This window comes from Rhipicephalus sanguineus, chromosome 1 (genome assembly GCF_013339695.2).
Source record: "Rhipicephalus sanguineus isolate Rsan-2018 chromosome 1, BIME_Rsan_1.4, whole genome shotgun sequence".
Taxonomy (NCBI): domain Eukaryota; kingdom Metazoa; phylum Arthropoda; class Arachnida; order Ixodida; family Ixodidae; genus Rhipicephalus; species Rhipicephalus sanguineus.
Genome location: NC_051176.1, coordinates 303,877,472 through 303,900,339, shown reverse-complemented (window position 1 = coordinate 303,900,339; position 22,868 = coordinate 303,877,472). Strand labels below are relative to the sequence as shown.

Genomic DNA, 22,868 nt, shown 5'->3' with positions numbered 1-22,868 from the left:
GGCATGAAGTGTTGTTGCCTCGTAAGTGCGAAACGTGCACTGAAGCAGCCGCAGCTTTACACCGGGGTAGCAGTCCGGTCCGCCTCGCAAACATGCACCAGTGCATTTTGTTGTTGGCCGGCAGGTCATTTTTTTTTTTTTTTTCACTTCTTGCTTTGAAAGAGTGTGCTCGGGAGTTGTGCGCTTGATTGGGCTGTTTGCACGCAGGCATCTGATGGAGAACGAGATACACACGGTGCATCGGGGTGCCTTCGCGGACCTCACATCCATGGAGAGGCTGTAAGTATATCGATCCAGACGCTTCCCTTGAGGAGCGCGTCGTTGAATGAAATCAGTTGGGACACGCTAATGGCGCGAGATGCTTGCCGCCGCACCATCGCGTGGCCCTTTCCGTCCCCGCATCGCGAGAGCGAACCGTCGCTGGAACGGAGCGTTACAGTGGGGCCCCAGAAGCCGCGTAACCATCTAGGCGGTACGACCATACTAATGACGATATTGTGACTGTGAGGAGTGTGTGCTCCCCCTCTCCTTCTAACCCCCGTGAAGGAGCACACCAGTTATCCTAGACCGGTTAACATCCCTGCCTTACCTCCCTCTCCTGTTCCGTCCTTCCTACGCGGTATGCCCCGAGAAAAAACGCTATTGCTAATCGTAATGAACTGCACTACTGACTGCACTCGTGTATTTAATCACTCTGGTAAATACGGGCAACATTTCTATCCACGAAAAGAAAGAAAAGGAACGCAGAGCAGAAACCCTAAAGGTGTACTGACACGAATATAATGAATTTTTCAGTTGTTGCTCTAAATAAAAACACTGGCGTCGAGAACCATAAAAAGAGCATCGCGGTGATTCAGGACGCGTTGCAAATATTTTTAATACCTCTACCTTATGAAAACCACTTTCATTTTCAATATTGAGGAGGTGGTGTCACAGTCACGTGTGAACACAGTCTGACGTACAGCGATGAGCACTGTTAGGGTGAACACGCGAGCGCGTGGCCGACGTAAAGCCCCTATACTCCGTAGGTATAGGGGCCTTAGGCCGACGGCACTGTCAGCGCCGCGTAACGGTCATCGCTGGAAGCATTGCGCATGCGCATCATGCGTTCTACGAAATAATCTTCCCATCGCGTACACACAAGCGTATCCACGACAAGCGGATCCATGACTTGTGCGCGCGGTGGAAAGAGTGTATCGCAGAGCACATGCTGCGCATGTGCAATGTTTCCAAGGATGGCTGTTACGCGGCGCTGACAGTGCCGTCGGCCACGCGCTCGTGTGTTCACCCTAACAGTGCTCGTCGCTGTGTCTAATTAACGTGGGGACAGCAACTCATGACGTACTAGCAGCAGTTATGTCGTCTCCTGTCAGTTGCACATGGTGCGCGTAAACAACGAGGCGCTCCAACATCATTATTCATGGAATTAGTGAACAGCAAGGCGAAAATGAAAAATCGCTGCGACGTGAAGTGGTCGACGAGCTCTTCTCACAGAAGCTAAAGGAAACCGTCCGTTCTGTTGCCAGAATTCACCGTCTTGGGCGAAAATCTGGCAAAAGGCTTGTAATCGTTTACTTCCAGGACTTCCTGGAAAAAGAAGCTGTCATGCGGAAAGCTAAAAAAGCTCAAAGGCACTAACATTTATTTGCAGAATGACTACAGTCAATACACCCTGCGTAAAAGGCGCCTTCTCTGGGAAACCGCCCAGGATGAAAAATCCCAAGGAAAACGTGTTTTCCTTGCTAACGAGAAGCTAAGCATTGATGGTAGCCTTTACGTATGGGACGAGACTAGAAACTAGTGTGTCCTTTTCCGAGAAGCTCGTAGGCCACGCGATAATCAATGACCTCACACGCACATTCGTTCAAAGGAACTTAGACTGCTCAGTTTCAGTGCTCGAAGTTTAGCGAATAAGACTGAACAGCTTGAACAACTTATTTTCAGATATGATCCGCTTATAACGATGGTGTCTGAAACATGGTTACATTGTGATATCAGTGATGTGGATGTAATTCCTCCGTCGTATCAGATCTTTCGAGGAGGTCGCACAAGTAGGGGTGGAGGCGTGGCGATAATATTGAAAAAACGCCAGGCCTGCACTGAAACCGCAGCACAGTCACAGCGAAAGCTGGAAGAGCGGCGTTTCTAGATCCCGTTGTAAGCTCTCTTGGGGCTACAATACAAGTACACTAGAAAGGTACCCAATAGGCCTTACATCACAATTTTTGTGAAGTTGGGAAGCACCTACTAAGCCATTATTCGTCATTCTGCGGAGAAGCGAGGCACCAGCTACACGTCTGTAAGGCATTATGTGCACTTTGTTCACGCGACGACTGATGACGATGAAGAATTATGGCTCAGCCCTTTGTAATGGGTTGGAAGCTTTAAACGGCCCACCAGTTATGTAAGTTGCATTTGGTGACGCCCGGTCGCTATTTCCCTCTCCCGTCATGCTGTATAACATACGTTGACGTGGGAGAGAAACGGCGAGGGGGCGAGGAACTTTACTTAGACCCCGAGGAAATGGATCATGCGCTTATGGGCTTCCTTGGCAACAAATACAAGTGCACTTGCGAGGAACCCCCTACGCTCTAAATCATTGTAATTTTACTGAGACCCCGAGGAAATGGATCGTGCGCTTATGGGCTTCCTTGGCAACAAATACAAGTGCACTTGCGAGGAACCCACTACGCTATAAATCATTGTAATTTTTTAGAAGTAGGGCAGCAGGCACTGTGCCATTTTTCGTCATTCTACGGAGAGCCGTGGTACCTGCTAAACGCATGTAAGGCATTATGCGCACTTTGCTGATGCTGTGCCTGATGATGACGAAGAATTATGGCAGAGCCCTTTGTAATGGGTTGGAAGCATTCAACAACCTACTCGTTGTGCAATTCGCATTGTGTGACGCCTGGTTACAGAATTTGTGTTGTGCGATGCTTGGTGTTTATTTTACTCTTCTACCAGGCTATATTGCATGTGCTAATGTGGTTCCTTTCCGACATGAAGCCTGTATAGGACCTTCTTGCTAAGCAGTTTGAAGCACCGGCATGGCTCAGAGGTTGAATACTGGGCTCCCACGCAGAGGGCCCAGGTTCGAACCTCGTTCCATCCTGGAATTTTTTTCTTATTTCGCTTTTTTTTTCTTATTTCGAGCGATACTGATTACGGACACCGGCGGCGGCGGACAACTACGGCGCCAAAAACGGCCGGTGAAATGATCTCATAACAGCTTTCGCTGTAAAACAGTTTTGCCGCCAGCGCACTTGCGCAAATAGATGGCCACGAAAGCCTTTTTCTAAAAGTAAACTGCTGGAGCCACATGTTTGTTCTATGTGCTGTCTATCGGCCCCGTCTTCTCCTCCCGAATTCTTATCACTGCTACGCGATCACATGTCGTCGTTAAAGTGTCCTCGTATTTTAATGGCTGGGGATTTCAACTTGCCTTCCATTAAGTGGTCGCAAAAGCTGACTGCCAATCTAATTGATAGCCCTCTGTATGACGTTATGCCTTCTTGCAACATGCAACAAGTGGTACTTCGAAACACGCGGGTGATTGGGAATCATGGTTCGGTATTAGATCTTGTATTTCTTAAAGGGGTCATGAATCACTTTTCTAAGTAATAATCTAATGACCTCAGTATCGGAGTTTACTGCCTCCCGAATCCATTGCCGCAAAAATTTCTCGTATCCGTCAAGAATGAGCGGAGTTACGGGGTTTGGGCGCACGCTCTCAGCGCTTTCTCTCTTTTCTCGTGCCGACGAGCCCACTGGAAGCTACACGGGGAGGGATGGCACGGGGGAAAGAAGTTACGTCAGCGCGCGTCATGAAACGCGATCGCTCTCCCGCTGTGATTCGCGCGCGCGAGCGCGGGTACCGTGTACTGAGGAGTGCGGCACCGGCAAGTGGCGGCACCCCGTGGCAAGAAGCGCATCTGATCCGAAAGCCGCTCTCGATTTACGTCGGCTAGCGGCCAATGAGGATGCTATGTCTTTTGCGACGCGGCGATGCAGATCGCGACGTCAATCGGCAGACGCCCCGCCCACCGACGAGAGTGAGAACCGGCCTCTGTTTGAAAAGAGGGCGCCTGAGAACACAGCAACTTCGCGTTCCGCTTGTAGCCTTTACGCGGCGCGCACGACTGCAATATTTGGCTGAGCAGTTCATAGCCGTGTCAGCTTTCCGCAGGGTGTGTTTTTTCAACAAGCCCAAGGGGTGCTTCATGACCCCTTTAACAGAGATATTCCGTCGTACGACGTAGCCATTGAAGAGGGCATATCAGACCACAAACTAGTTCTGGTGACTTGTAAACTAGCTGATAGTGCGCAACACCCCAAAACAGTTACGGAAACGGTAAAACATATGGCGAAGGCTGATGATCAGTGTACTCTTGATGTATTATGGCAGCTAGTAGACCAGGAACCCCGCAGTGATGTCATTTCTTTGTGGCTATCCTTTAAGCATGCTGTACTGCACTATTTAGAAGCTTTTGTTCCTTACCGCCACGTTAAAACAAGGAGGGCTAATCCCTGGGTAGCCCGCGACATTCTACACATTAAGCGGAAACTAAAGCGCGCCAAAAAGAAATCAAACAGAAATCCCGATGGGATTCAACAACTTCAAGTTGAACTTCCTTGCGCACTAACAGCATCCCGAGATAGATATTTTTCATCGACCTTACCGAGTTTCTTAAAGAATAATCCAGAAAAATTTTGGCAATACTTGGGAAATAAGGCACCAACTTTAGAAAAATTAAGGGAGAATTACTTAGTAGTTACCGACTTGACAGAAATTTCCAACATAATGAATGATTATCTTCATTCCGTGTTTTCTTCAAAAGATACCGCAAATCGCGAACTCCTTGCCTGATTCGAATTTTATAAGCTTTGAGGGTGAACTGTCACTTGGCGTAAAAGAAAAATCCTTTGGTGGCCCTGACGGCATTCCGAATTCTTTCTTGCGTCGATACGCTGAACCAATATCGCATATTTTAACCACTCTTTTCTCTGAATCACTCAAAACGGCAACATTACCAGATGACTGGCGTCTCGCCAGGGTTGTAGCTGTGCATAAGAAAGGCGATCGCCTGCAGAAGGAAAACTACCGCCCAATTTCCCTAACGTCTACATGCTGCAAGGTACTTCAACGAATCATTGCTCACTTTATTACCGATTTTCTTGAAAATAGTAACCTGTTGTTTCCAGCCCAGCATGGCTTTCGGAAAAAATTATCAACGTGCACGCAGCTAGTTGCAACAGTTCATGATATCGCATAAATGCTTGATTCTTCAGGCCAGGTTGATTTAATTTTTTTAGACTTTAGCAAAGCATTCGACCGCGTTCCCCATGGCAAACTTCTCTTAAAGCTCCGAAACCTTAACGTTCCAGAGAGCGTAAACACTGCATGCCAAGGAAACGAAAAAATGTCCCTTTAGCGATGCCTCAAAATCGTGTCAGTACTGCTTTAACATTTTAAAGAAGAAAACCATTGCATTGTCCAAGTTTTCTTACAGCCAATACTTTTTAAGCATTATAATCTCGTTAGGCTTGCAGTTAAACACACGCACAGTGAATCTGGAGCGAGGATTTGAACTCGGTAAGCTGTCTAATCCTATACTAAATTACACTGAGCTTTCTGCTTAATGAATAGTATGCTACCAATGGGTGATCTGATGATTCAGTCTGATTGCCGATAAACAATGCGCCCCCGCACTAACCGAAAAAAAAAGTTAGGCTATACAGGTGTTCGTATGGAAGAAGACCGGCACGCTCGCAAGCAAATTCAGCCAACACACACAAATTCGGCCCCAAATTCGCTCGAGAATGTAGACTGCGCAAACTTTCCGCTTAAATTGAAAACGATGTCATCGCGTCTAGTCAGGCGAACAATGTGCGGCGCAGTGTTGCCAGATGCCGCCGACTAAACAAGCGAATAATCACCACAAAAGAAGCCCAAAAAAGCGGCGGCACTCCTGTGAATAAGCCCAAAACAACAGGAAGTTCAAAAAAATGTTTTCATTCTTGATAAATTATTTTATAGTGTGAAAAAAACACTACAAGCACATATGGAACGTAAAAGGTTTATTTATATTACTTTTTTCGTTATTGTTTATTCATTTCACATAATAAAGAAATTTGGCAGATCCCACGCACTGTGGGAATCGATGTAATGCGAAGCAGCCGGCAAAGAACTCCTACATGGCCTTGTTCGTTTTTTAGGCAAATGAAGTCATTGATGCCATGGCGTCTAGTTCACTATATATCGTATGTTTGCCATGCATGCATGCATGTCCAATCCGGTATATACGATGCTAATGAACCGTGTATTCTGGAATATACGATGCATGGCCTGTCATTTATGTTAATCACGCACTCGTGTCATGCCATACCAATTTTGGTATATATCCAGTTAACAAAATGGCCGGAAGCGTACTATGAGCGTGGCATGTAAATCATGTCGTACATGACATGCGTGTCATGGTTTTCATGTTGCCACCTCTCATTTACGTTCGTCATACAACAGCGTCACGCAGTGCCAGTTTTGGTGTATATCAAGTGAACGAAACAGCAGCGATTGGACAATGAGCGTGGCAAGTAAATCATGCCGTAAATTATATGCATATTATGATTTTCAAGTTACCACCACTCATTTACTTTCATCATACAGTATCGTCGCGCAATACCAATTTTAGTGTATATCAAGCGAGCCAAATGGCCGCGAGGGCACCATGAGCGTCGCACGTCAGTCATGTCGTACATGACTTGCATGTCACGATTTTCCCGTTACCACCACTGATTTATGTTCACCACACAGTATCGTCGCGCAATACCAATTTTGGTGTATATCAAGCGAGCGAAACGGCAGCAATCGGACAATGAGCATGGTATATAAATCATGTACATGACTTGCATGTCATGATTTTCACGTTACCACCTCTGATTTACGTTCATCATACAGTCTCGTCGCGCAGTACCAACTTTTGATGTATATCAAGCGAGACAAATGGCCGCGATGGCACCATGAGCGTGGCATGTAAACCATGTCGTACATCACTTGCATGTCTTGATTTTCCCGTTACCACCACTGATTTAGGTTCATCATACAGTTTCGTCGCGCAATACCAATTTTGGTAAATATCAAGCGAGCCAAATGGCCGCGAGGGCGCCATGAGCGTGGCATGTAAATCATGTCGTACATGACTTGTATGTGATGATTTTCGCGTTACCACCTCTGATTTAGGTTAATCATACAGTTTCGTCGCGCAATACCAATTTTGGTGAATATTAAACGAGCGTAGTGGCCGCGAGTGCACCATGAGCGTGGCATGTAAATCATGTCGTACATGACTTGCATGTCATGATTTTCCCGTTACCACCATTGATTTACGTTCATCACACAGTATCGTCGCACAATACCAATTTTGGTGTATATCAAGCGAGCCAAATGGCCGCGAGGGCACCATGAGCGTGGCATGTCAATCATGTCGTACCTGACATGAATGTCATGATTTTCATGTTACCATGTATCATTTATGTTCGTCACACAGAAGTGTCTCGTCTTACCAGTTTTGGTATGTATCCATTCATTTAAACGGCCGCGAGCGGCCCGGGACCATGTAATGTAAATCATGCTGTACATGACATTCATGTCATGATTTGCACTTTATGACTTGTCATTATGTTTGTCATACACTCTTGTCACGCCATACAAACTTTGGTATAAATCAAATTAACGAGACGGCCGCAAGAGCCCCAAGACCATGTCATGTAAATCATGCTGTTCACGACATGCATGTCATGATTTTCATGTTATGACCTGTCATTTATGTTTGTAATACGGTCATGTTGTGTCGTACCAATTTTGGTATATATCCCATTAACGAAACGGCCAGGAGAACACAAAGTCGTAGGCGGCTAGATAGATAGACAGACAGACAGACAGACAGACAGACAGACAGACAGACAGACAGACAGACAGACAGACAGACAGACAGATAGATAGATAGATAGATAGATAGATAGATAGATAGATGGATGGATGGATGGATGGATGGATGGATGGATGGATGGATGGATGGATGGACGGACGGACGGACGGACGGACGGACGGACGGACGGACGGACGGACGGACGGACGGACGGACGGACGGACGGACGGACGGACGGACGGACGGACGGATGGATGGATGGATGGATGGATACGCTCAAAGTCGCAGAAGTTCACTAAGAAATGCTTCGCATTGAAAATAGGCGCTTGAATGACTCAAAAGATTGAAGGTTGTTTCTCGCACTTCAGAACCGCACACTACACACAGTCATCGTCACTGGTTTCCAACACATGTGGAAAATCCATGTCATCCAGTTCCGCGGAACCATACATGTTCTTCGAATTCGACACGCGTGCCGCGCCACGCATTCCACGTGGTTTTCGAGCCGGAGGCACAGACGGGCCTTCTACTTTAGCGTTCACATGTAAACAAGAGAGAAGAATCTCCCCAGCCAAACTGACCGACGTCCCGCTTCGCGAGGCTTCACTAAAAGTGACGTCTGGGCCTCTGCTGAGTTTTTTTTCCTCCGTGCTGTAGCGCCTTTATAAATGGCGCCAGGAGGAAAAGAAGGGTCTAGGAGCGCTAGATGAGTGCTTGTGGGGGGGGGGGGTATATTTTGACTCCAGCCATGTATTGGACGACAAATACACGTGCCGGGCACTAAAATCATAATATTTCCTGAAAAAGCGCGAGTAAGCCCCCCCCCCCCCAAAAAAAAAAAAAAAAAAACGCGACAAGCGACTCAGCCAAAAAAGAAGCCCAAATCCGCTCATAATAAGCGGAACTGGCAACTCTGGTGCGGCGCGACGCTTTCGATGACTTACTTCGCTGCAGAGCATTCACCCCATAAATAAATGTAGAACTGCGTAAATTGAAGGAATTTTACCTTATTGTTGCTACGCCAGTGTGGGGGCCCTGCTCACGCAATACAGTCGTGAATGACGCATCCTGATACAGAGGCTGACGTTTGAAGCATGGCCGACTCGGCCATCTCGCTAAACGTGACTGCTTGGGCTAGTTGGTGGAAGTCTTGTTGCCTTCCTTTGTTTCTCGGGAATTCCGCGTGACGCCTTTCTTTGATGAAAGAATGGCGGACCCCGCGTAAAGCATTTCCTACACCTTACTACATTCGATTATTACATATACATGGATAAATGTTAGACGCGTGACCTCAGCATTTCGCAGAAGCGCTTCTCTGGTGCCTCTCACTTTTCCACTGCGTCTCCTCAATGCCCTTACGATGACAGCTTCCTATTACAGGCAAACTGAACAGATTTGAGATTCGAAAAACGGACGCTTTTATGAAGCGAACACACGTTAAATCGCAGTTGCGAAGATTTGATTTGTGATCATGCAACTATAGTGGCGCCGTAATTGCGAATTGAAATCACGGCCCACCTCGGGGTCAGCCAGTGGAGGAAGGAGAAAGCTAGCGGAAGTGACTTCAATACAGGGGACAACGTCGCCTGCAGGCTTCAAGCGTACTCGTGGCTGATGAAGGTTACGGTTTTAACTGCATACACAATGCCGTCTAAAAAGAAGCATGAGCGTCAGCATGCTACGGCCGAGAAGATGTTCTCTTTCGAAAAGAAGCTTTCTCGCTGGATGACTGCGGTAAGAGGGAATGATTCAAGCCTTCGAGAATCGCTCTTATCACTCCTGAAATAGTCCATGGCTAAGAACATAGTGGAAGTGCGGAAAAATGTCATGATATGCTTGACAACATAGTTTTTGTTTGTGGTCAGATTTTCGATCCACCTCGCATGCAGTCCAAATGCGCCATGGGAGTGCCGAGCGTCGCTTTTATTGAGTACCGTGGGTCGCAAAACGACACGATTTAGAGAAAAACCTGGCTGCCATACCGCGTACATGTTTTCTCGCCCACCTTGTTTAATTAGTTTCGTGACACCTAGCTACATATGTTTTTCCAAGAGCACGCCGGAATTCGCCCCCAGCCGACCGGAAGTAGAGCTTTCGCTCGAACGTTATGAAACCCCAATAAAAAATAAAAACCTATATGAAAGGGAGGTTCAAGTTAAACGTTTTACTATATATATATATATATATATATATATATATATATATATAGGAAAGGAGATGATGTTTAAGGGCTCGTTTATCTTTGTTAGACACAACATTAATGAGAACTAATAGGCAATAACGCCAAGGAAAGTATAGGGGGTGTTATCTGTAGTATATAGAATATAAATGTGAAGAAAGTAAAGTGGACGAAAAGATGACATGCCGCCGGCAGGGACCGAACCTGCGACCTTCGAATAACGCGTCCGATGTTCTACCACTGAGCTACGGCGGCGGTCATCCTCCCGTCCACTTTGTGGGGTATATGTTGATTTAAACCTAGGAGTGTTAGTCAGCGCCAATCGCAGCCATGGCGGCGAGTGTGGAACACTCTTTTTTTGCCTGTTGGCGTCACGTAGCACGTGATCTTTTTAGGAGCTGGCAGCTGACCAATAATCCCTCGCATACTACCTGAAGGCATTAAGTCTGCCAGGACGAGACCATCGCTATGAACGAAGGAAAGGAGATGATTTTTAAGGGCTCGTTCATCTTTGTTAGACACAATATTAATGAGAACTAACAGACAATAACGCCAAGGAAAGTATAGGGGGTGTTATCTGTAGTATATAGAATATAAATGTGAAGAAAGTAAAGTGGACGAAAAGATGACTTGCCACCGGCACTTTCTTCACATTTATATTCTATACACTACAGATAACACCCCCTATACTTTCCTTGGCGTTATTGTCTGTTAGTTCTCATTAATATTGTGTCTAACAAAGATAAACGAGCCCTTAAAAATCATCTCCTTTCCTTCGTTCATAGCGAGGGTCTCGTCCTGGCAGACTTAATGCCTTCAGGTAGTATGCGAGGGATTATTGGTCAGCTGCCAGCTCGTAAAAAGATCACGTGCTACGTGACGCCAACAGGCAAAAAAAGAGTGTTCCACACTCGCCGCCATGGCTGCGATTGGCGCTGACTAACACTCCTAGGTTTAAATCAACATATATACCCCACAAAGTGGACGGGAGGATGACCGCCGCCGTAGCTCAGTGGTAGAGCATCGGACGCGTTATTAGAAAGTCGCAGGTTCGGTCCCTGCCGACGGCAAGTCATCTTTTCGTTCACTTTACTTTCTTCACATTTATATTCTATATACTACAGATAACACCCCCTATACTTTCCTTGGCGTTATTGTCTGTTAGTTCTCATTAATATTGTATATATATATATATATATATATATATATATAATGTGGGAATCGAGCGCGCCCTCCCCTTTGGCGCCTCGTTCCCCAGCTAGCGCGTGTGTTGGCCCCGCGCGGCTCCAGGCCTTTTTGCTTGGTGCGAGCCATGCGTTGGTCTTCCCCGCACGAGCCACGCGTGCGAACTTGCCTGAGCATGCTCGCGCCACCACGTGACCACGCTAGCCTACATCACTGCGCTGCGCCTGACCTCATTGGCCGCCAGTGACAACCCCCTTTGCCCATGAGCTCGCTTCTGTCCGGTGCGGGCTTGCCCGCGTCAGATGCTCTCAGGCTGGCGCGAGAGGACGCGCTGCTTTAGCAGGCGGCTTCTCGTCCGTACTCTCGACTGCTGCCCTTTGTGTGATAGTCGTAGCGCCGTTGGTAAGCGTACCCGATCGGCCTTGCGGAGTTCTCCTTACGGCCTGCAAGTACGTGACTGTCGTACTGTGCTGCATCTTGGGTTAATAAACCCGTGTCGTTTGTTGACATCCTGCCTCGAGTGCCTTTTCTGCGCCGTGCTGGAGAGTCGACGAACCCGGCCATAGCGTCTTTGTTCGCTACGGCAGTGGAGAACGTCGCGTCTCTTGCCGGTCGCCTCGTAGGGAGCGTCTCGCAAACTTATCTCCACAATATATATATGCAAAACTTTAGCAAATACCCAATTAACTGTCAGGATTAATAATGAAAATATTTGAATGAGTTTTCCATTTCTGAGGTCACGAGGCGCAACCTCTGCGCCGTGGAACACCCCCTGAGTCACATGGAATGGGGGAGCGTCTTTTGGTTGCGGATGTGTGAGGTCCGGCTTCCGCTTCTAAAAATGATTTCGGTGTATTAATGTGTACCCAGTTGGATGGTTTTGGTACCAACGGACTCGTAAAGTTGTGGCGATCTCGTCGCTACTCGATTTGTTAAGGTGGGGGACATTTTGCCATATTATCGCCCTTTTTCGTCCGGACCAACCCGCTGCGGAACAAACGCTACCCGCGTTTGGGATGACGCGGCGAGGTGCTGCTGCTGCGGCGTCCGTCTCTTTTCTCGCTTGTGCGGACACTGAGACTGCGCCGTGATGGAAGTGGAAGGGGAGCTTCTGACTCCCGAAGAGTTTTCCAAGGATTCCAGATGGCAAACAGTTGCTGCCAGGCGCTCCCGATCCAAATCGGCGCCCGTGGAGCGAGTTGGCGCCATTTCCACCGGCGCTAAGAGAAACGACAACGTGGCCGCCCATGGTCGTTGAGACCGCGGCAGAACTAAAACCAAGATTATTCGGAGTGGAAGGAGGCCTCCACTGAACAAAGTCGACGCGAAGATCATCGTCAGGCCGAGGGGAGGTCTGAACATCAGCAAGGTGGGCCCAACCGTTGTGGCCGTGGCCATATGGAACGCGGTCGGCATGGACTTGGCGAAACAAAACATCATGGTCGTCAATACCCTCAGCAAGGAGAACGCCACCAGTTGCGTCAAGGTCCAATGCATTGCCGTTGGCGTTCAGCAGCACGAGGTCTACGAGTACAAAGTGCCCCCCCCCCCACTCCACGTGCAAAGGCGTCATCCGAGGCATTGCACCGAGTAACGGCCCGGAGGAGCTCGACCGCAAGGTCGTCGACTCGAAGAACCCACTGGGCCTAGAACCCAAACGAATCAAGAACGCGGGCGCCGTGGTTGTGGTCTTCGACGGCTATAAGGTGCCAAACTACGTCACGTACAGCGGCACGCTCGTCATGTGTACCTTGTATTGAAGGCAAGTGGAGGTGTGCTACGCCTGTGGCCGCCGTGGGCATGCCTCTCTACAGACGAAACCGTGTTCAGGCGATGCGGCGTCGCTAACCCCGACGGAGAATACAAGCGCGATCCCAAGGGCAGATTGTGCGATGAGCGGCACCTCACCACCGCCAAGGAGTGCAAGGAGAGGTTCCAGACACCGTACCTCGTCAGATGCAGGTGCGGAAAGCGATCAGGAGACAATAGGAGCAAGTCTCCGGCCTTCGCCAAGGACGACCGACAGTTCCCGGCCCACGCCAGTCGCTCCGGGGCCTGCGGAAGCTCCATATCCAGGAGCCCTTCACCGCCGGTTACACCTGGGCCTTCCGGACTCCGTTCCAGATCCAGGACAAGATCGAGGTCCAGGGGCAGGTCCAAGAGCCGTTGCAGGAGCCGCTCCGTCTCCAAAACCCAGTTCGGTTCCAGGGCCAACAAGCACAAGAGGAAGTCGAGCCTAACTTGGGCCATAAGACCCGTGGCGGCTGCGAAGCAGGACCCTCTCGGAGCCCACGCGACCCGCTGCCAGAGCAAGCTAGGGACGTCGAGGTAGCGCGCCTTCAGTAGGAAAATGCGGAATTAAATGAAATGATCAAAAAGATGGCTACTAGCCATCTTGCAGCAGTTACAGAAAGGTTTAGCGCATGTGAAAGTTGCCCTAGGGGACCCGAAGTGAGGCCTAGGTGCGCTGGTCGATCGCATGGACGCCCTCGAGCGTCTGGTGATCTCGAAGTAATACGTCCGCAACTCCAATGCAGCTGGTTGTTCCGGACGCGTCGGGGAATAGAATCAGGGCTACGAGCACATCGGTGCATCAGACTGGGGGCACTTGCGTGCGACTTCGCTTACTGTGGGCAGTACAGCAAATCTGCCTAATCATGTATAGTTCCAAAGAAAAGTTCAGAATTTGGCAATGGAACTGCAGGGGGTACTCCAAGAGGGTTTCATTGCAGCAATATTTTAGATTGCTAGTTAACAAACCGTAGGTAATAGCATCGCAGCAAACCCTAGTTTCTGCCGTATCCATTCCCGTTTATCGGGCGATCTCCGGGCAGCCCGGCGGTCGGGAAGTATGCACGTTAGTGGACAAGAAGCATACGCAGTTTTCTCACAACCTGAAGCTGGCGAGTTGCAAGGTCGGAGACGTCATGCTGGAAGTCCTGCTGAACACGAGACAGAGCAACCAGCGGAGAAAGAGCGTGTTTATACTCAATATTTATAGTAATCCCAGGGACTCAGATTTCAAGACGATACTCAGGAAGTCCGTCCACCTGGCCGGCACCCATCCCCTTGTCGTCGTCGGGGACTTCAAGGCCCCGTACGGACTATGTGGTTACGTCTACGATACGAGCAAAGGCTGGGGTCTGTGACAGAACGCCAACGAAATGGACCTCACGCTCATCACGGACAAGGCGTTCCCGACTCGAATCGGCAATTCAGTGACCCGGGACACCACCCCGATCTGGCGTTCGTGAAGAACGTTAAGGGACTAGAGGAAGCGCTTCCGTCTGTGTGTCCGTGTGTGCCCAAGAAACAGCACTCTTAAGGGACTGGAGTGGAGTAACACCGCAGTGAATTTTGGTAGCCGCCATTACGTGCACGAGACCCGCTTCGACGTCACCTGAAGTAAATCCAGAGAGTTCACCGTCACAGATTGGGATGATTTTCGCAAGCTCTGCGGTAACGAAAGTGTACCGACTCCCTGAGACCTGGAATACCGGGGCGAAAGAATCAGGAGCGTCGCGGAATCGTCCACCAGGAATATTGCCGCGCGTCTTATGTTTCATGAGTTGAAGCTACACCCACCAAGACTGTCAGCAACGCGCAGCGCAAAGCGCGCCACATTGTTCGCGAAGCTTCCCGACCATTGTAGATCGTTTTGTTAAGATTGCGCGCCGCACGCGAATGTTCCAGCTTTGTCGAGAGATAACGCCGCCACCAGCGATATCGCTGGAAAGTTCGATAGCGCCTGCATAAAAGCCGACACGCTTGACCGCTAGTCAGTTGATCGACGGTCGACGCTCTCTTCGCCGCTGTCAGTGTATTGCTTTTCAATTTCCCGGCCACAAGTTCGGCCAAATAAACAGTTTCATCTCTGACGTGCTGTCTGCTGCCTTCGTCAACGTCACGACCACGTGACATCTGGTGGAGGTACTGCTTCATGATCCGGACGCCACCGCGGAGCGCTGACCCAAGCCCAAGCCGCGACGAGGACGACGGCAAGGAAATCCCGGATCGTCGAACAAGCCGCAGGCAGAAGGGACTGCAGCCAGAGCACGGGCTCCTTCCCGAAAAACCCAGGCAGCCGCAGATCTCAACATCGACCACAGCGACGATGACCGACCACGTGCAGCCTGCGCCAATCTTTCTCCGCCAGCCCAAGGAGCCGCCAACCTTCCGCGGATCGTCGTTCGAAGACCCGGAAAGCTGGCTCGAAGCCTACGACCGAGTCGCCCTTTTCAATGGCTGGACCAGTGACGACAAGCTACAGCATGTCTACTTCGCCTTGGAGGACGCAGCTAGAACATGGTTCGAGAACCAAGAGCGAACCCTGACAACATGGGACGTTTTTCGCACCAGGTTCCTGGCAACATTCACCAGCGTCGTTCGCAAGGAGAGGGCCGAGGCTCTGCTCGAAACCCGCGTGCAGCTGCCAAACGAAAACGTGGCACTCTTCACAGAAGAAATGACGAGACTGTTCCGCCACGCAGACCCTGAGATGCCCGAGGAGAAGAAAGTTCGCTTCCTCATGCGAGGAATCAAGCAGGAGCTGTTCGCGGGACTGATCAGAAACCCACCCAAGACCATCCAAGAATTCCTCGCGGAGGCAACAACAATCGAGAAGACGCTCGAGATGCGCACCCGGCAGTACGATCGCCGCGCATTTAAAGACATCGCAGCTGTTCACGCCCTCGGCTCCGACGACTTGCGCGAGACCATCCGAGCAATCGTGCAAGAGGAGTTGCGGAAAATTCTACCTTCACCGCAACCTCAAGTAGATTCCATCGCCGACGTCGTGCGCCAGGAAATCCAGCAGTCTCTGGGCACCCCCGAGTCAACGCAGCCGCAGCTGCAAGCAGTGACATATGCTGCTGCAGCCCGACGCGACGCCCCCCCTCCTCGACCAAGTCAAAACGCCGTGCCGCCCCAGCAGTTCCGCCGCCAGGCACCACCGCCGCCGCCACCGACGTCATACCGCCCGCCAGCCGGCCAACGATACACGCCGAGGAAGACCGACGTTTGGCGCGCCCCCGACCACCGCCCACTCTGCTACCATTGCGGAGAAGCTGGCCACACTTACCGCCGCTGCCACTACCGACAGATGGGACTGCGTGGGTTCGCCATCGACGCGCCGCGTCCACAGCAGGGTGAACGACCACGTGACATCGCCGACTATCTGGCAGGAGCGCAGTGGACCCCCCGAGGACCTTCCCGATCGCCGTCGCCAGGCCGCTACGCCTCTCCCCAACGCCGCCAGTACACTGGCCCATTCCGGGGCCGGTCGCCTAGCCCGTATCCGGAAAACTAAGGGCAGCAACCGATGGAGGTGCGGTTGCTGTACGACGAAACATCGAAGATCCTCCGCCGCCGACGACGACGCCACGACGAACCCTTGAAGACACGACGCGAACCAGACAGAGCCCTGCCGATGAAACATCGCCGACCGAAGCAGACCTGACGACGCAACGGGGAAGCAGAGGAACACACCGACGTAGCCGTGACCCCACGCCACGACCTAACTGCAACGCGAGACGACGAACTAGCGACCTCGACGTCCTTATCGACGGCCACAGCGTCACAGCTCTCGTCGACACCGTAGCCGACTATTCTGTCATCAGTGGACCGTTCGCCGCGAAGCTGAAGAAAGTTAGGACAGCCTGGGAAGGCCCCGAAATCCGGACAGCTGGAGGTCATCTAGTAACACCGGAGGGAATCTGCACAGCGAGACTCACCATTAACAACCGGATTTATCCTGCGAACTTCGTAGTCCTGCAGCGTTGCTCGAGAGAGGTCATTCTTGGTATGGACTTCTTAAGCCTTCATGGTGCAGTCATCGATCTGAGATCCAAGTCGATAACACTATCCACAGAAAAAGCACTACCACCGTACACGCCGCCAGGGAAACACGCCTTGAATGTGCTGGAAGACCAGGTCACCATTCCCCCTCACTCCAGCGTCATCATTTCCGTCGGCACTCAGAAATCAGCAGACCTGGAAGGCGTCGTCGAGGGCGATCAGCACATGCTTCTTAACCGTCAGATTTGCGTCGCAAGAGGCATAGCCGAGCTGCGCGATGGCAAAGGAAAGGTAGTGCTGACAAACTTCAGCCACGAATATAGGCACCTAAACATTGGTACGACGGTCGCCTACATCGACGAATTCGTGGACGCCAGCAATGCTTTCGCCTTCTTCGATGCTACCGAACCTGCTTCGAAGGATCGAGATCCCCAAACAGATTTCGACGTCAACCCGAGCCTCCCGAAGCACAAGCAAGACCAGCTTCAAGCCCTGCTCCTGCAATTCAAGGACGGCTTTTCGTCATCGTCAAGAATTCGACAGACCCCAGTCGCGAAACATCGCATCATAACAGAAGAAGGTGCCCGACCAATCCGTCAGAGCCCGTACCGAGTTTCGACGCGAGAACGCGAGGCAGTTAAGAAACAGGTCGACGAAATGCTACGCGACGACATCATCCAGCCGTCGAAGAGTCCGTGGGCATCCCCCGTGGTGCTAGTGAAGAAGAAGGATGGAACTCTGCGTTTTTGCGTCGATTATCGTCGCCTGAACAAAGTGACGAAGAAGGACGTGTACCCCCTTCCCCGGATAGACGACGCCCTGGATCGATTACACAACGCAAAGTACTTTTCGTCGATGGACCTGAAGACCGGTTACTGGCAAATCGAAGTCGACGAGAGAGACCGAGAAAAGACTGCCTTTATAACACCAGACGGCCTGTTCGAGTTCAAGGTCATGCCCTTTGGTCTTTGCTCGGCACCTGCGACATTTCAACGCGTTATGGATACAGTACTGGCCGGCTTGAAGTGGCAGACTTGCCTCGTGTACTTGGACGACGTCGTTGTGTTTTCCTCAAACTTCGACGAACACCTTCGGCGCCTTGAAGCTGTACTTCAAGCAGTCAGGACCTCCGGACTTACCCTGAAGCCTGAAAAGTGCCGCTTCGCGTACGAGGAGCTCTTGTTTTTGGGTCACGTGATCTGCAAAGATGGTGTTCGCCCGGACCCGCGCAAAACAGCTGCCATCGCTGCCTTCCCGCCACCCACCGATAAGAAGGCCGTACGCCGTTTTCTCGGCTTGTGCGCCTACTACAGACGATTCGTCAAGGAATTTTCACGAATAGCCGAGCCACTAACGCACCTCACGAAGACCGACGTGCCATTCAAGTGGGAAACGGCGCAAATCGAAGCATTTCAAGAACTTAAACGACGCCTTCAGATGCCTCCGATACTAGCACATTTCGACGAAGACGCCGATACGGAAATCCACACCGACGCAAGCTGCGTAGGACTCGGCGCCGTCCTCGTGCAGAAGACTGACGGGCTGGAAAGGGTCATCAGTTATGCTAGCCGGTCGCTATCAAAGGCAGAAATCAATTATTCCACAACAGAAAAGGAGTGCCTGGCCATCATCTGGGCTACATCGAAGTTTCGCCCCTACCTCTACGGCCGGCCCTTCAAAGTTGTGAGCGACCACCACGCCTTGTGTTGGCTAGCTAACTTGAAGGACCCTTCAGGTCGCCTCGCACGGTGGAGCCTACGACTGCAAGAATTCGACATTACCGTCGTGTACAAGTCCGGACGAAAACACTCTGACGCCGACTGCCTGTCTCGTGCCCCCGTGGACGCGCCGCCGCAAGACGACGACGATGACTGCTTCCTCGGAACTATAAGTGCCGATGACTTCGCCGAAAGGCAACGAGCCGACGCAGAACTTGGGGGCCTTATGGAGTACCTCGAGTGCAAGACCGCCGATGTTCCGAAGGTATTCAAGCGAGGACTGCCGTCGTTTTTCTTGCGGAACGGCGTTCTCCTGAAGAAGAACTTCTCGCCACTTCGAGCGGACTACCTTCTTGTCGTGCCCTCATCATTGCGACCAGAAGTCCTCCAGGCCCTACACGACGACCCGACGGCTGGACACCTCGGTGTTTCCCGCACGCTCGCCAGAATGCAGGAAAAATACTACTGGCCACGCCTTGCTGCCGACGTCACCCACTACGTTAAGACTTGCCGAGATTGCCAGCGACGGAAGACACCGCCGACTAGGCCAGCGGGACTTCTGCAGCCGATCGAACCACCTCACCGGCCGTTCCAGCTAATCGGGATGGACCTACTGGGGCCGTTCCCGACGTCGACTTCCGGCAACAAGTGGATCATCGTAGCAACTGACTACCTCACCCGCTACGCCGAGACAAAGGCCTTGCCCAAAGGCAGTGCGGCCGAGGTAGCCAAGTTCTTCGTGGAGAACATTGTATTGCGTCATGGCGCCCCAGAGGTCCTCATCACAGACAGAGGTACCGCCTTTACTGCGGACTTAGCTCAGGCGATCTTCAAATACAGCGAGACGAACCACCGCCGCACAACCGCCTACCACCCGCAGACCAATGGCCTGACCGAGCGTCTCAATAAGACCATCGCCGACATGCTGGCCATGTACGTCGACGTCGAACACAAGACGTGGGACGCCATCCTTCCCTACGTGACATTCGCGTACAACACGGCCGTACAAGAAACGACGCAGATGACTCCATACAAGTTGGTCTACGGACGGAGCCCGGCAACGACGCTCGACGCCATGCTACCGAACGTCACCGTCGAAGAAAATCTCGACGCCGCCGCTTACTTACAACGTGCCGAAGAAGCTCGACAGCTCGCCCGCCTGCGCATCAAGACCAAGCAGAACACCGACAGCCGTCGCTACAATCTTCGACGACGCTTCGTGGAGTACCAGCCCGGCGACCGTGTCTGGGTCTGGACACCAATACGACGACGCGGACTGAGCGAGAAGCTTCTGCGACGATACTTCGGACCGTACAGGGTACTTCGACGTCTCGGCGCACTCGACTACGAGGTTGTCCCCGACGGCATCATGAACTCTCAGAGGCGCCGAGCTCGACCCGAGGTCGTGCATGTGGTGCGCCTTAAACCGTACTATGCACGTTAACGCACCACAGGACTCTAATGTTTGCTTTCTTTATTAGTTTTCTTTAGTATTGCATGTATTCATGTTCTGTTTTTAAGCATCGGGACGATGCTTTTTCAGAGGGGGGCATTGCCGCGCGTCTTATGTTTCATGAGTTGAAGCTACACCCACCAAGACTGTCAGCAACGCGCAGCGCAAAGCGCGCCACATTGTTCGCGAAGCTTCCCGACCATTGTAGATCGTTTTGTTAAGATTGCGCGCCGCACGCGAATGTTCCAGCTTTGTCGAGAGATAACGCCGCCACCAGCGATATCGCTGGAAAGTTCGATAGCGCCTGTATAAAAGCCGACACGCTTGACCGCTAGTCAGTTGATCGACGGTCGACGCTCTCTTCGCCGCTGTCAGTGTATTGCTTTTCAATTTCCCGGCCACAAGTTCGGCCAAATAAACAGTTTCATCTCTGACGTGCTGTCTGCTGCCTTCGTCAACGTCACGACCACGTGACAATATCGTCACCGACCTGGAGGTAGAGATGATGGATAGCAGGCTAGCGCGTCTGATTGAGGCCTAGTAGGCGCTGCTCCTCCGATGGAAGAGGCAAAGATTCAACCGGATTTAGGAAGAAGATCTCAGAGCTCAACAAGGCCATCGAAGATCATTGTCGGACCCTCTGCAAGCAGCAATGGGACGAGGTCTGCGATTTGATCGACGGCCAGATGCGCAACGGGAAGTCCTGGGGCTTGCGAAACATCTCCTCGACGAGGGCAGCACAAGATGCAATCAGAGACACAGGCTCGCCAGAGCCCTACACAAAGCTACCAGATCCTGTTCCGGGGACGAGCTGGTCGTCGAGCTCATGAAGTACCTGCCCGTAAAGCACGGAGACGAGGAGGTCAGTTTTCCCGACTACCTCGGCCTGGCCCGTCCGTAGTTAGACGAAGACTTCACCGTGGCTGAAGTCAGGCAAGCCATTTTTGCACTCAACGGCAAGCCGGTGCCGGGTCCCGACGGCATCGCCAATAAGATGCTGCGGAATCTCGACGACCGGTCAGTCGAATACCTCACCGAGAAGATGAACGACACGTGGAGAAACGCCAGCGTCCCAGAAAAATGGAAGACCGCCAACACCGTCCTGATCCCCAAACCAGGCAAGGCTCCGAATGTTGATAACCTCCAAACAATCTCTCTCATGTCCTGCGTCGGGAAAGGGGCGGAGCACATCGTCCTCAATTGACTAAGCAGATATCTCGAAGACAAAAACATCTATACTCACAACATGATTGACTTCCGAGCCGACAGGTCTACGCAGGATGCTATAAAGATGATCAAACATCAAATCATCAGTGACAGTACCAGGGACACCAGAGCCTTGCTCGGACTCGACCTCGAGAAGGCGTTTGACAACGCCCACCACGCATACATCCTGGCTTCTGTCGCGTACCTCGAGCTCGGCCCCAGACTGCATAACTCCGTTCGTTCCTGACCGGGGTTTCGAAAACGAAGCTGCGGATCGGCGACTATGTCTCCAACGAAGTGCTCCTGGGCCCACGGGGTACGCCGCAAGGCTCGGTCATTTCGCCCGCTTTCTTCAACATCTGCATGGTCGGCCTCTCGAGGAAGCTGGCCTAAGTCGAAGGTATCAAACACACAATCTATGCCGATTACATTACGATCTTGTGCACCGGCGGTAGTGAAGGGCAAGTGGAAAGTACTATGCAAGAGGCTGTAGACGTCACGGAACAGTACTTGCTACCCACCGGGCTCAGGTGCTCCCCGACCAAATCTGAGCTCCTGCTTTACAGAAAAGAAAACGGGGGCAGACCCAAGAGCTGGAAGCTGGTTTCCGAAAGTGACATTCACTTCACTCAGAGAAGCGACCCGATACCCAGGATCGACATCATGAGAGTCCTGGATATGTTGATTGAATCGCGAGGCGGCAACGGCACTGCGTTGCGCAAAATTACGGCAAAGATCGACAGCGCTTTTCGCCTCGTCTGAAGGGTCACGAACAGACGTCAAGGCCACAAGGAGGACATCAGAACAACTTCAAAGCGCCAAAAAACAAGGGCATACGAAAAAGAGTGCACACAACGAGCGCTAACTTGATGCTGAATTTATTACAAAAAATGAGTGGAAAAGGTAAACCCCATTAGATGGCGCACATGCTTGCGCACTTGCGCAGACTACTCACAAAAGCCCGAGAAGAAACACCACAAAATCACTCAGGTATGACGCCAGAATTCTGCAGTAGATTACATTCCCTTTCCAGCAGACTCAGTGAAGGCTGGCTGACACATGCGTCGCCTTTCCATTTTATCAGAAAGGCTTCGACAATCTCCCTTGTTAATTTGTTCTCGTGTCTAAAAATTACAGAAGTGTCAGAAAAACCAGGTTCACATCCGCAATCACGGCAATGCATCGCAAGGTGCGAATAGGCCGTGCCCTTAAGGGAGCTGTGGTGCTCTCTAAGCCTTACATTCAGGCACCGGCCCGACTGTCCAACACGCTAAAGGAATGTGTTACACAGACCCCTGTTTACAGGGCACAAACTGCATGCCATATTTCACCTTGCATCGATTGCTTTTTGCACGCTCCTTAGTGCCAAGGCTCTTCTGCAAAGGAGGACATAGAGCACTTAG

The 22,868-nt window shown here is 51.2% G+C and overlaps 1 protein-coding gene across 1 annotated transcript in view; it reads left to right on the top strand.

Annotated features, from left to right (window-relative positions):
• LOC119379389 (protein slit) overlaps nucleotides 1–22,868 on the top strand; it is a 480,803-nt gene that overhangs the window by 147,416 nt on the left and 310,519 nt on the right. The window contains exon 3 of the mRNA XM_037648708.2: nucleotides 208–279. Within this exon, the coding sequence (XP_037504636.1) occupies nucleotides 208–279 (72 nt within the window). The remainder of the gene's footprint in view (nucleotides 1–207; nucleotides 280–22,868) is intronic.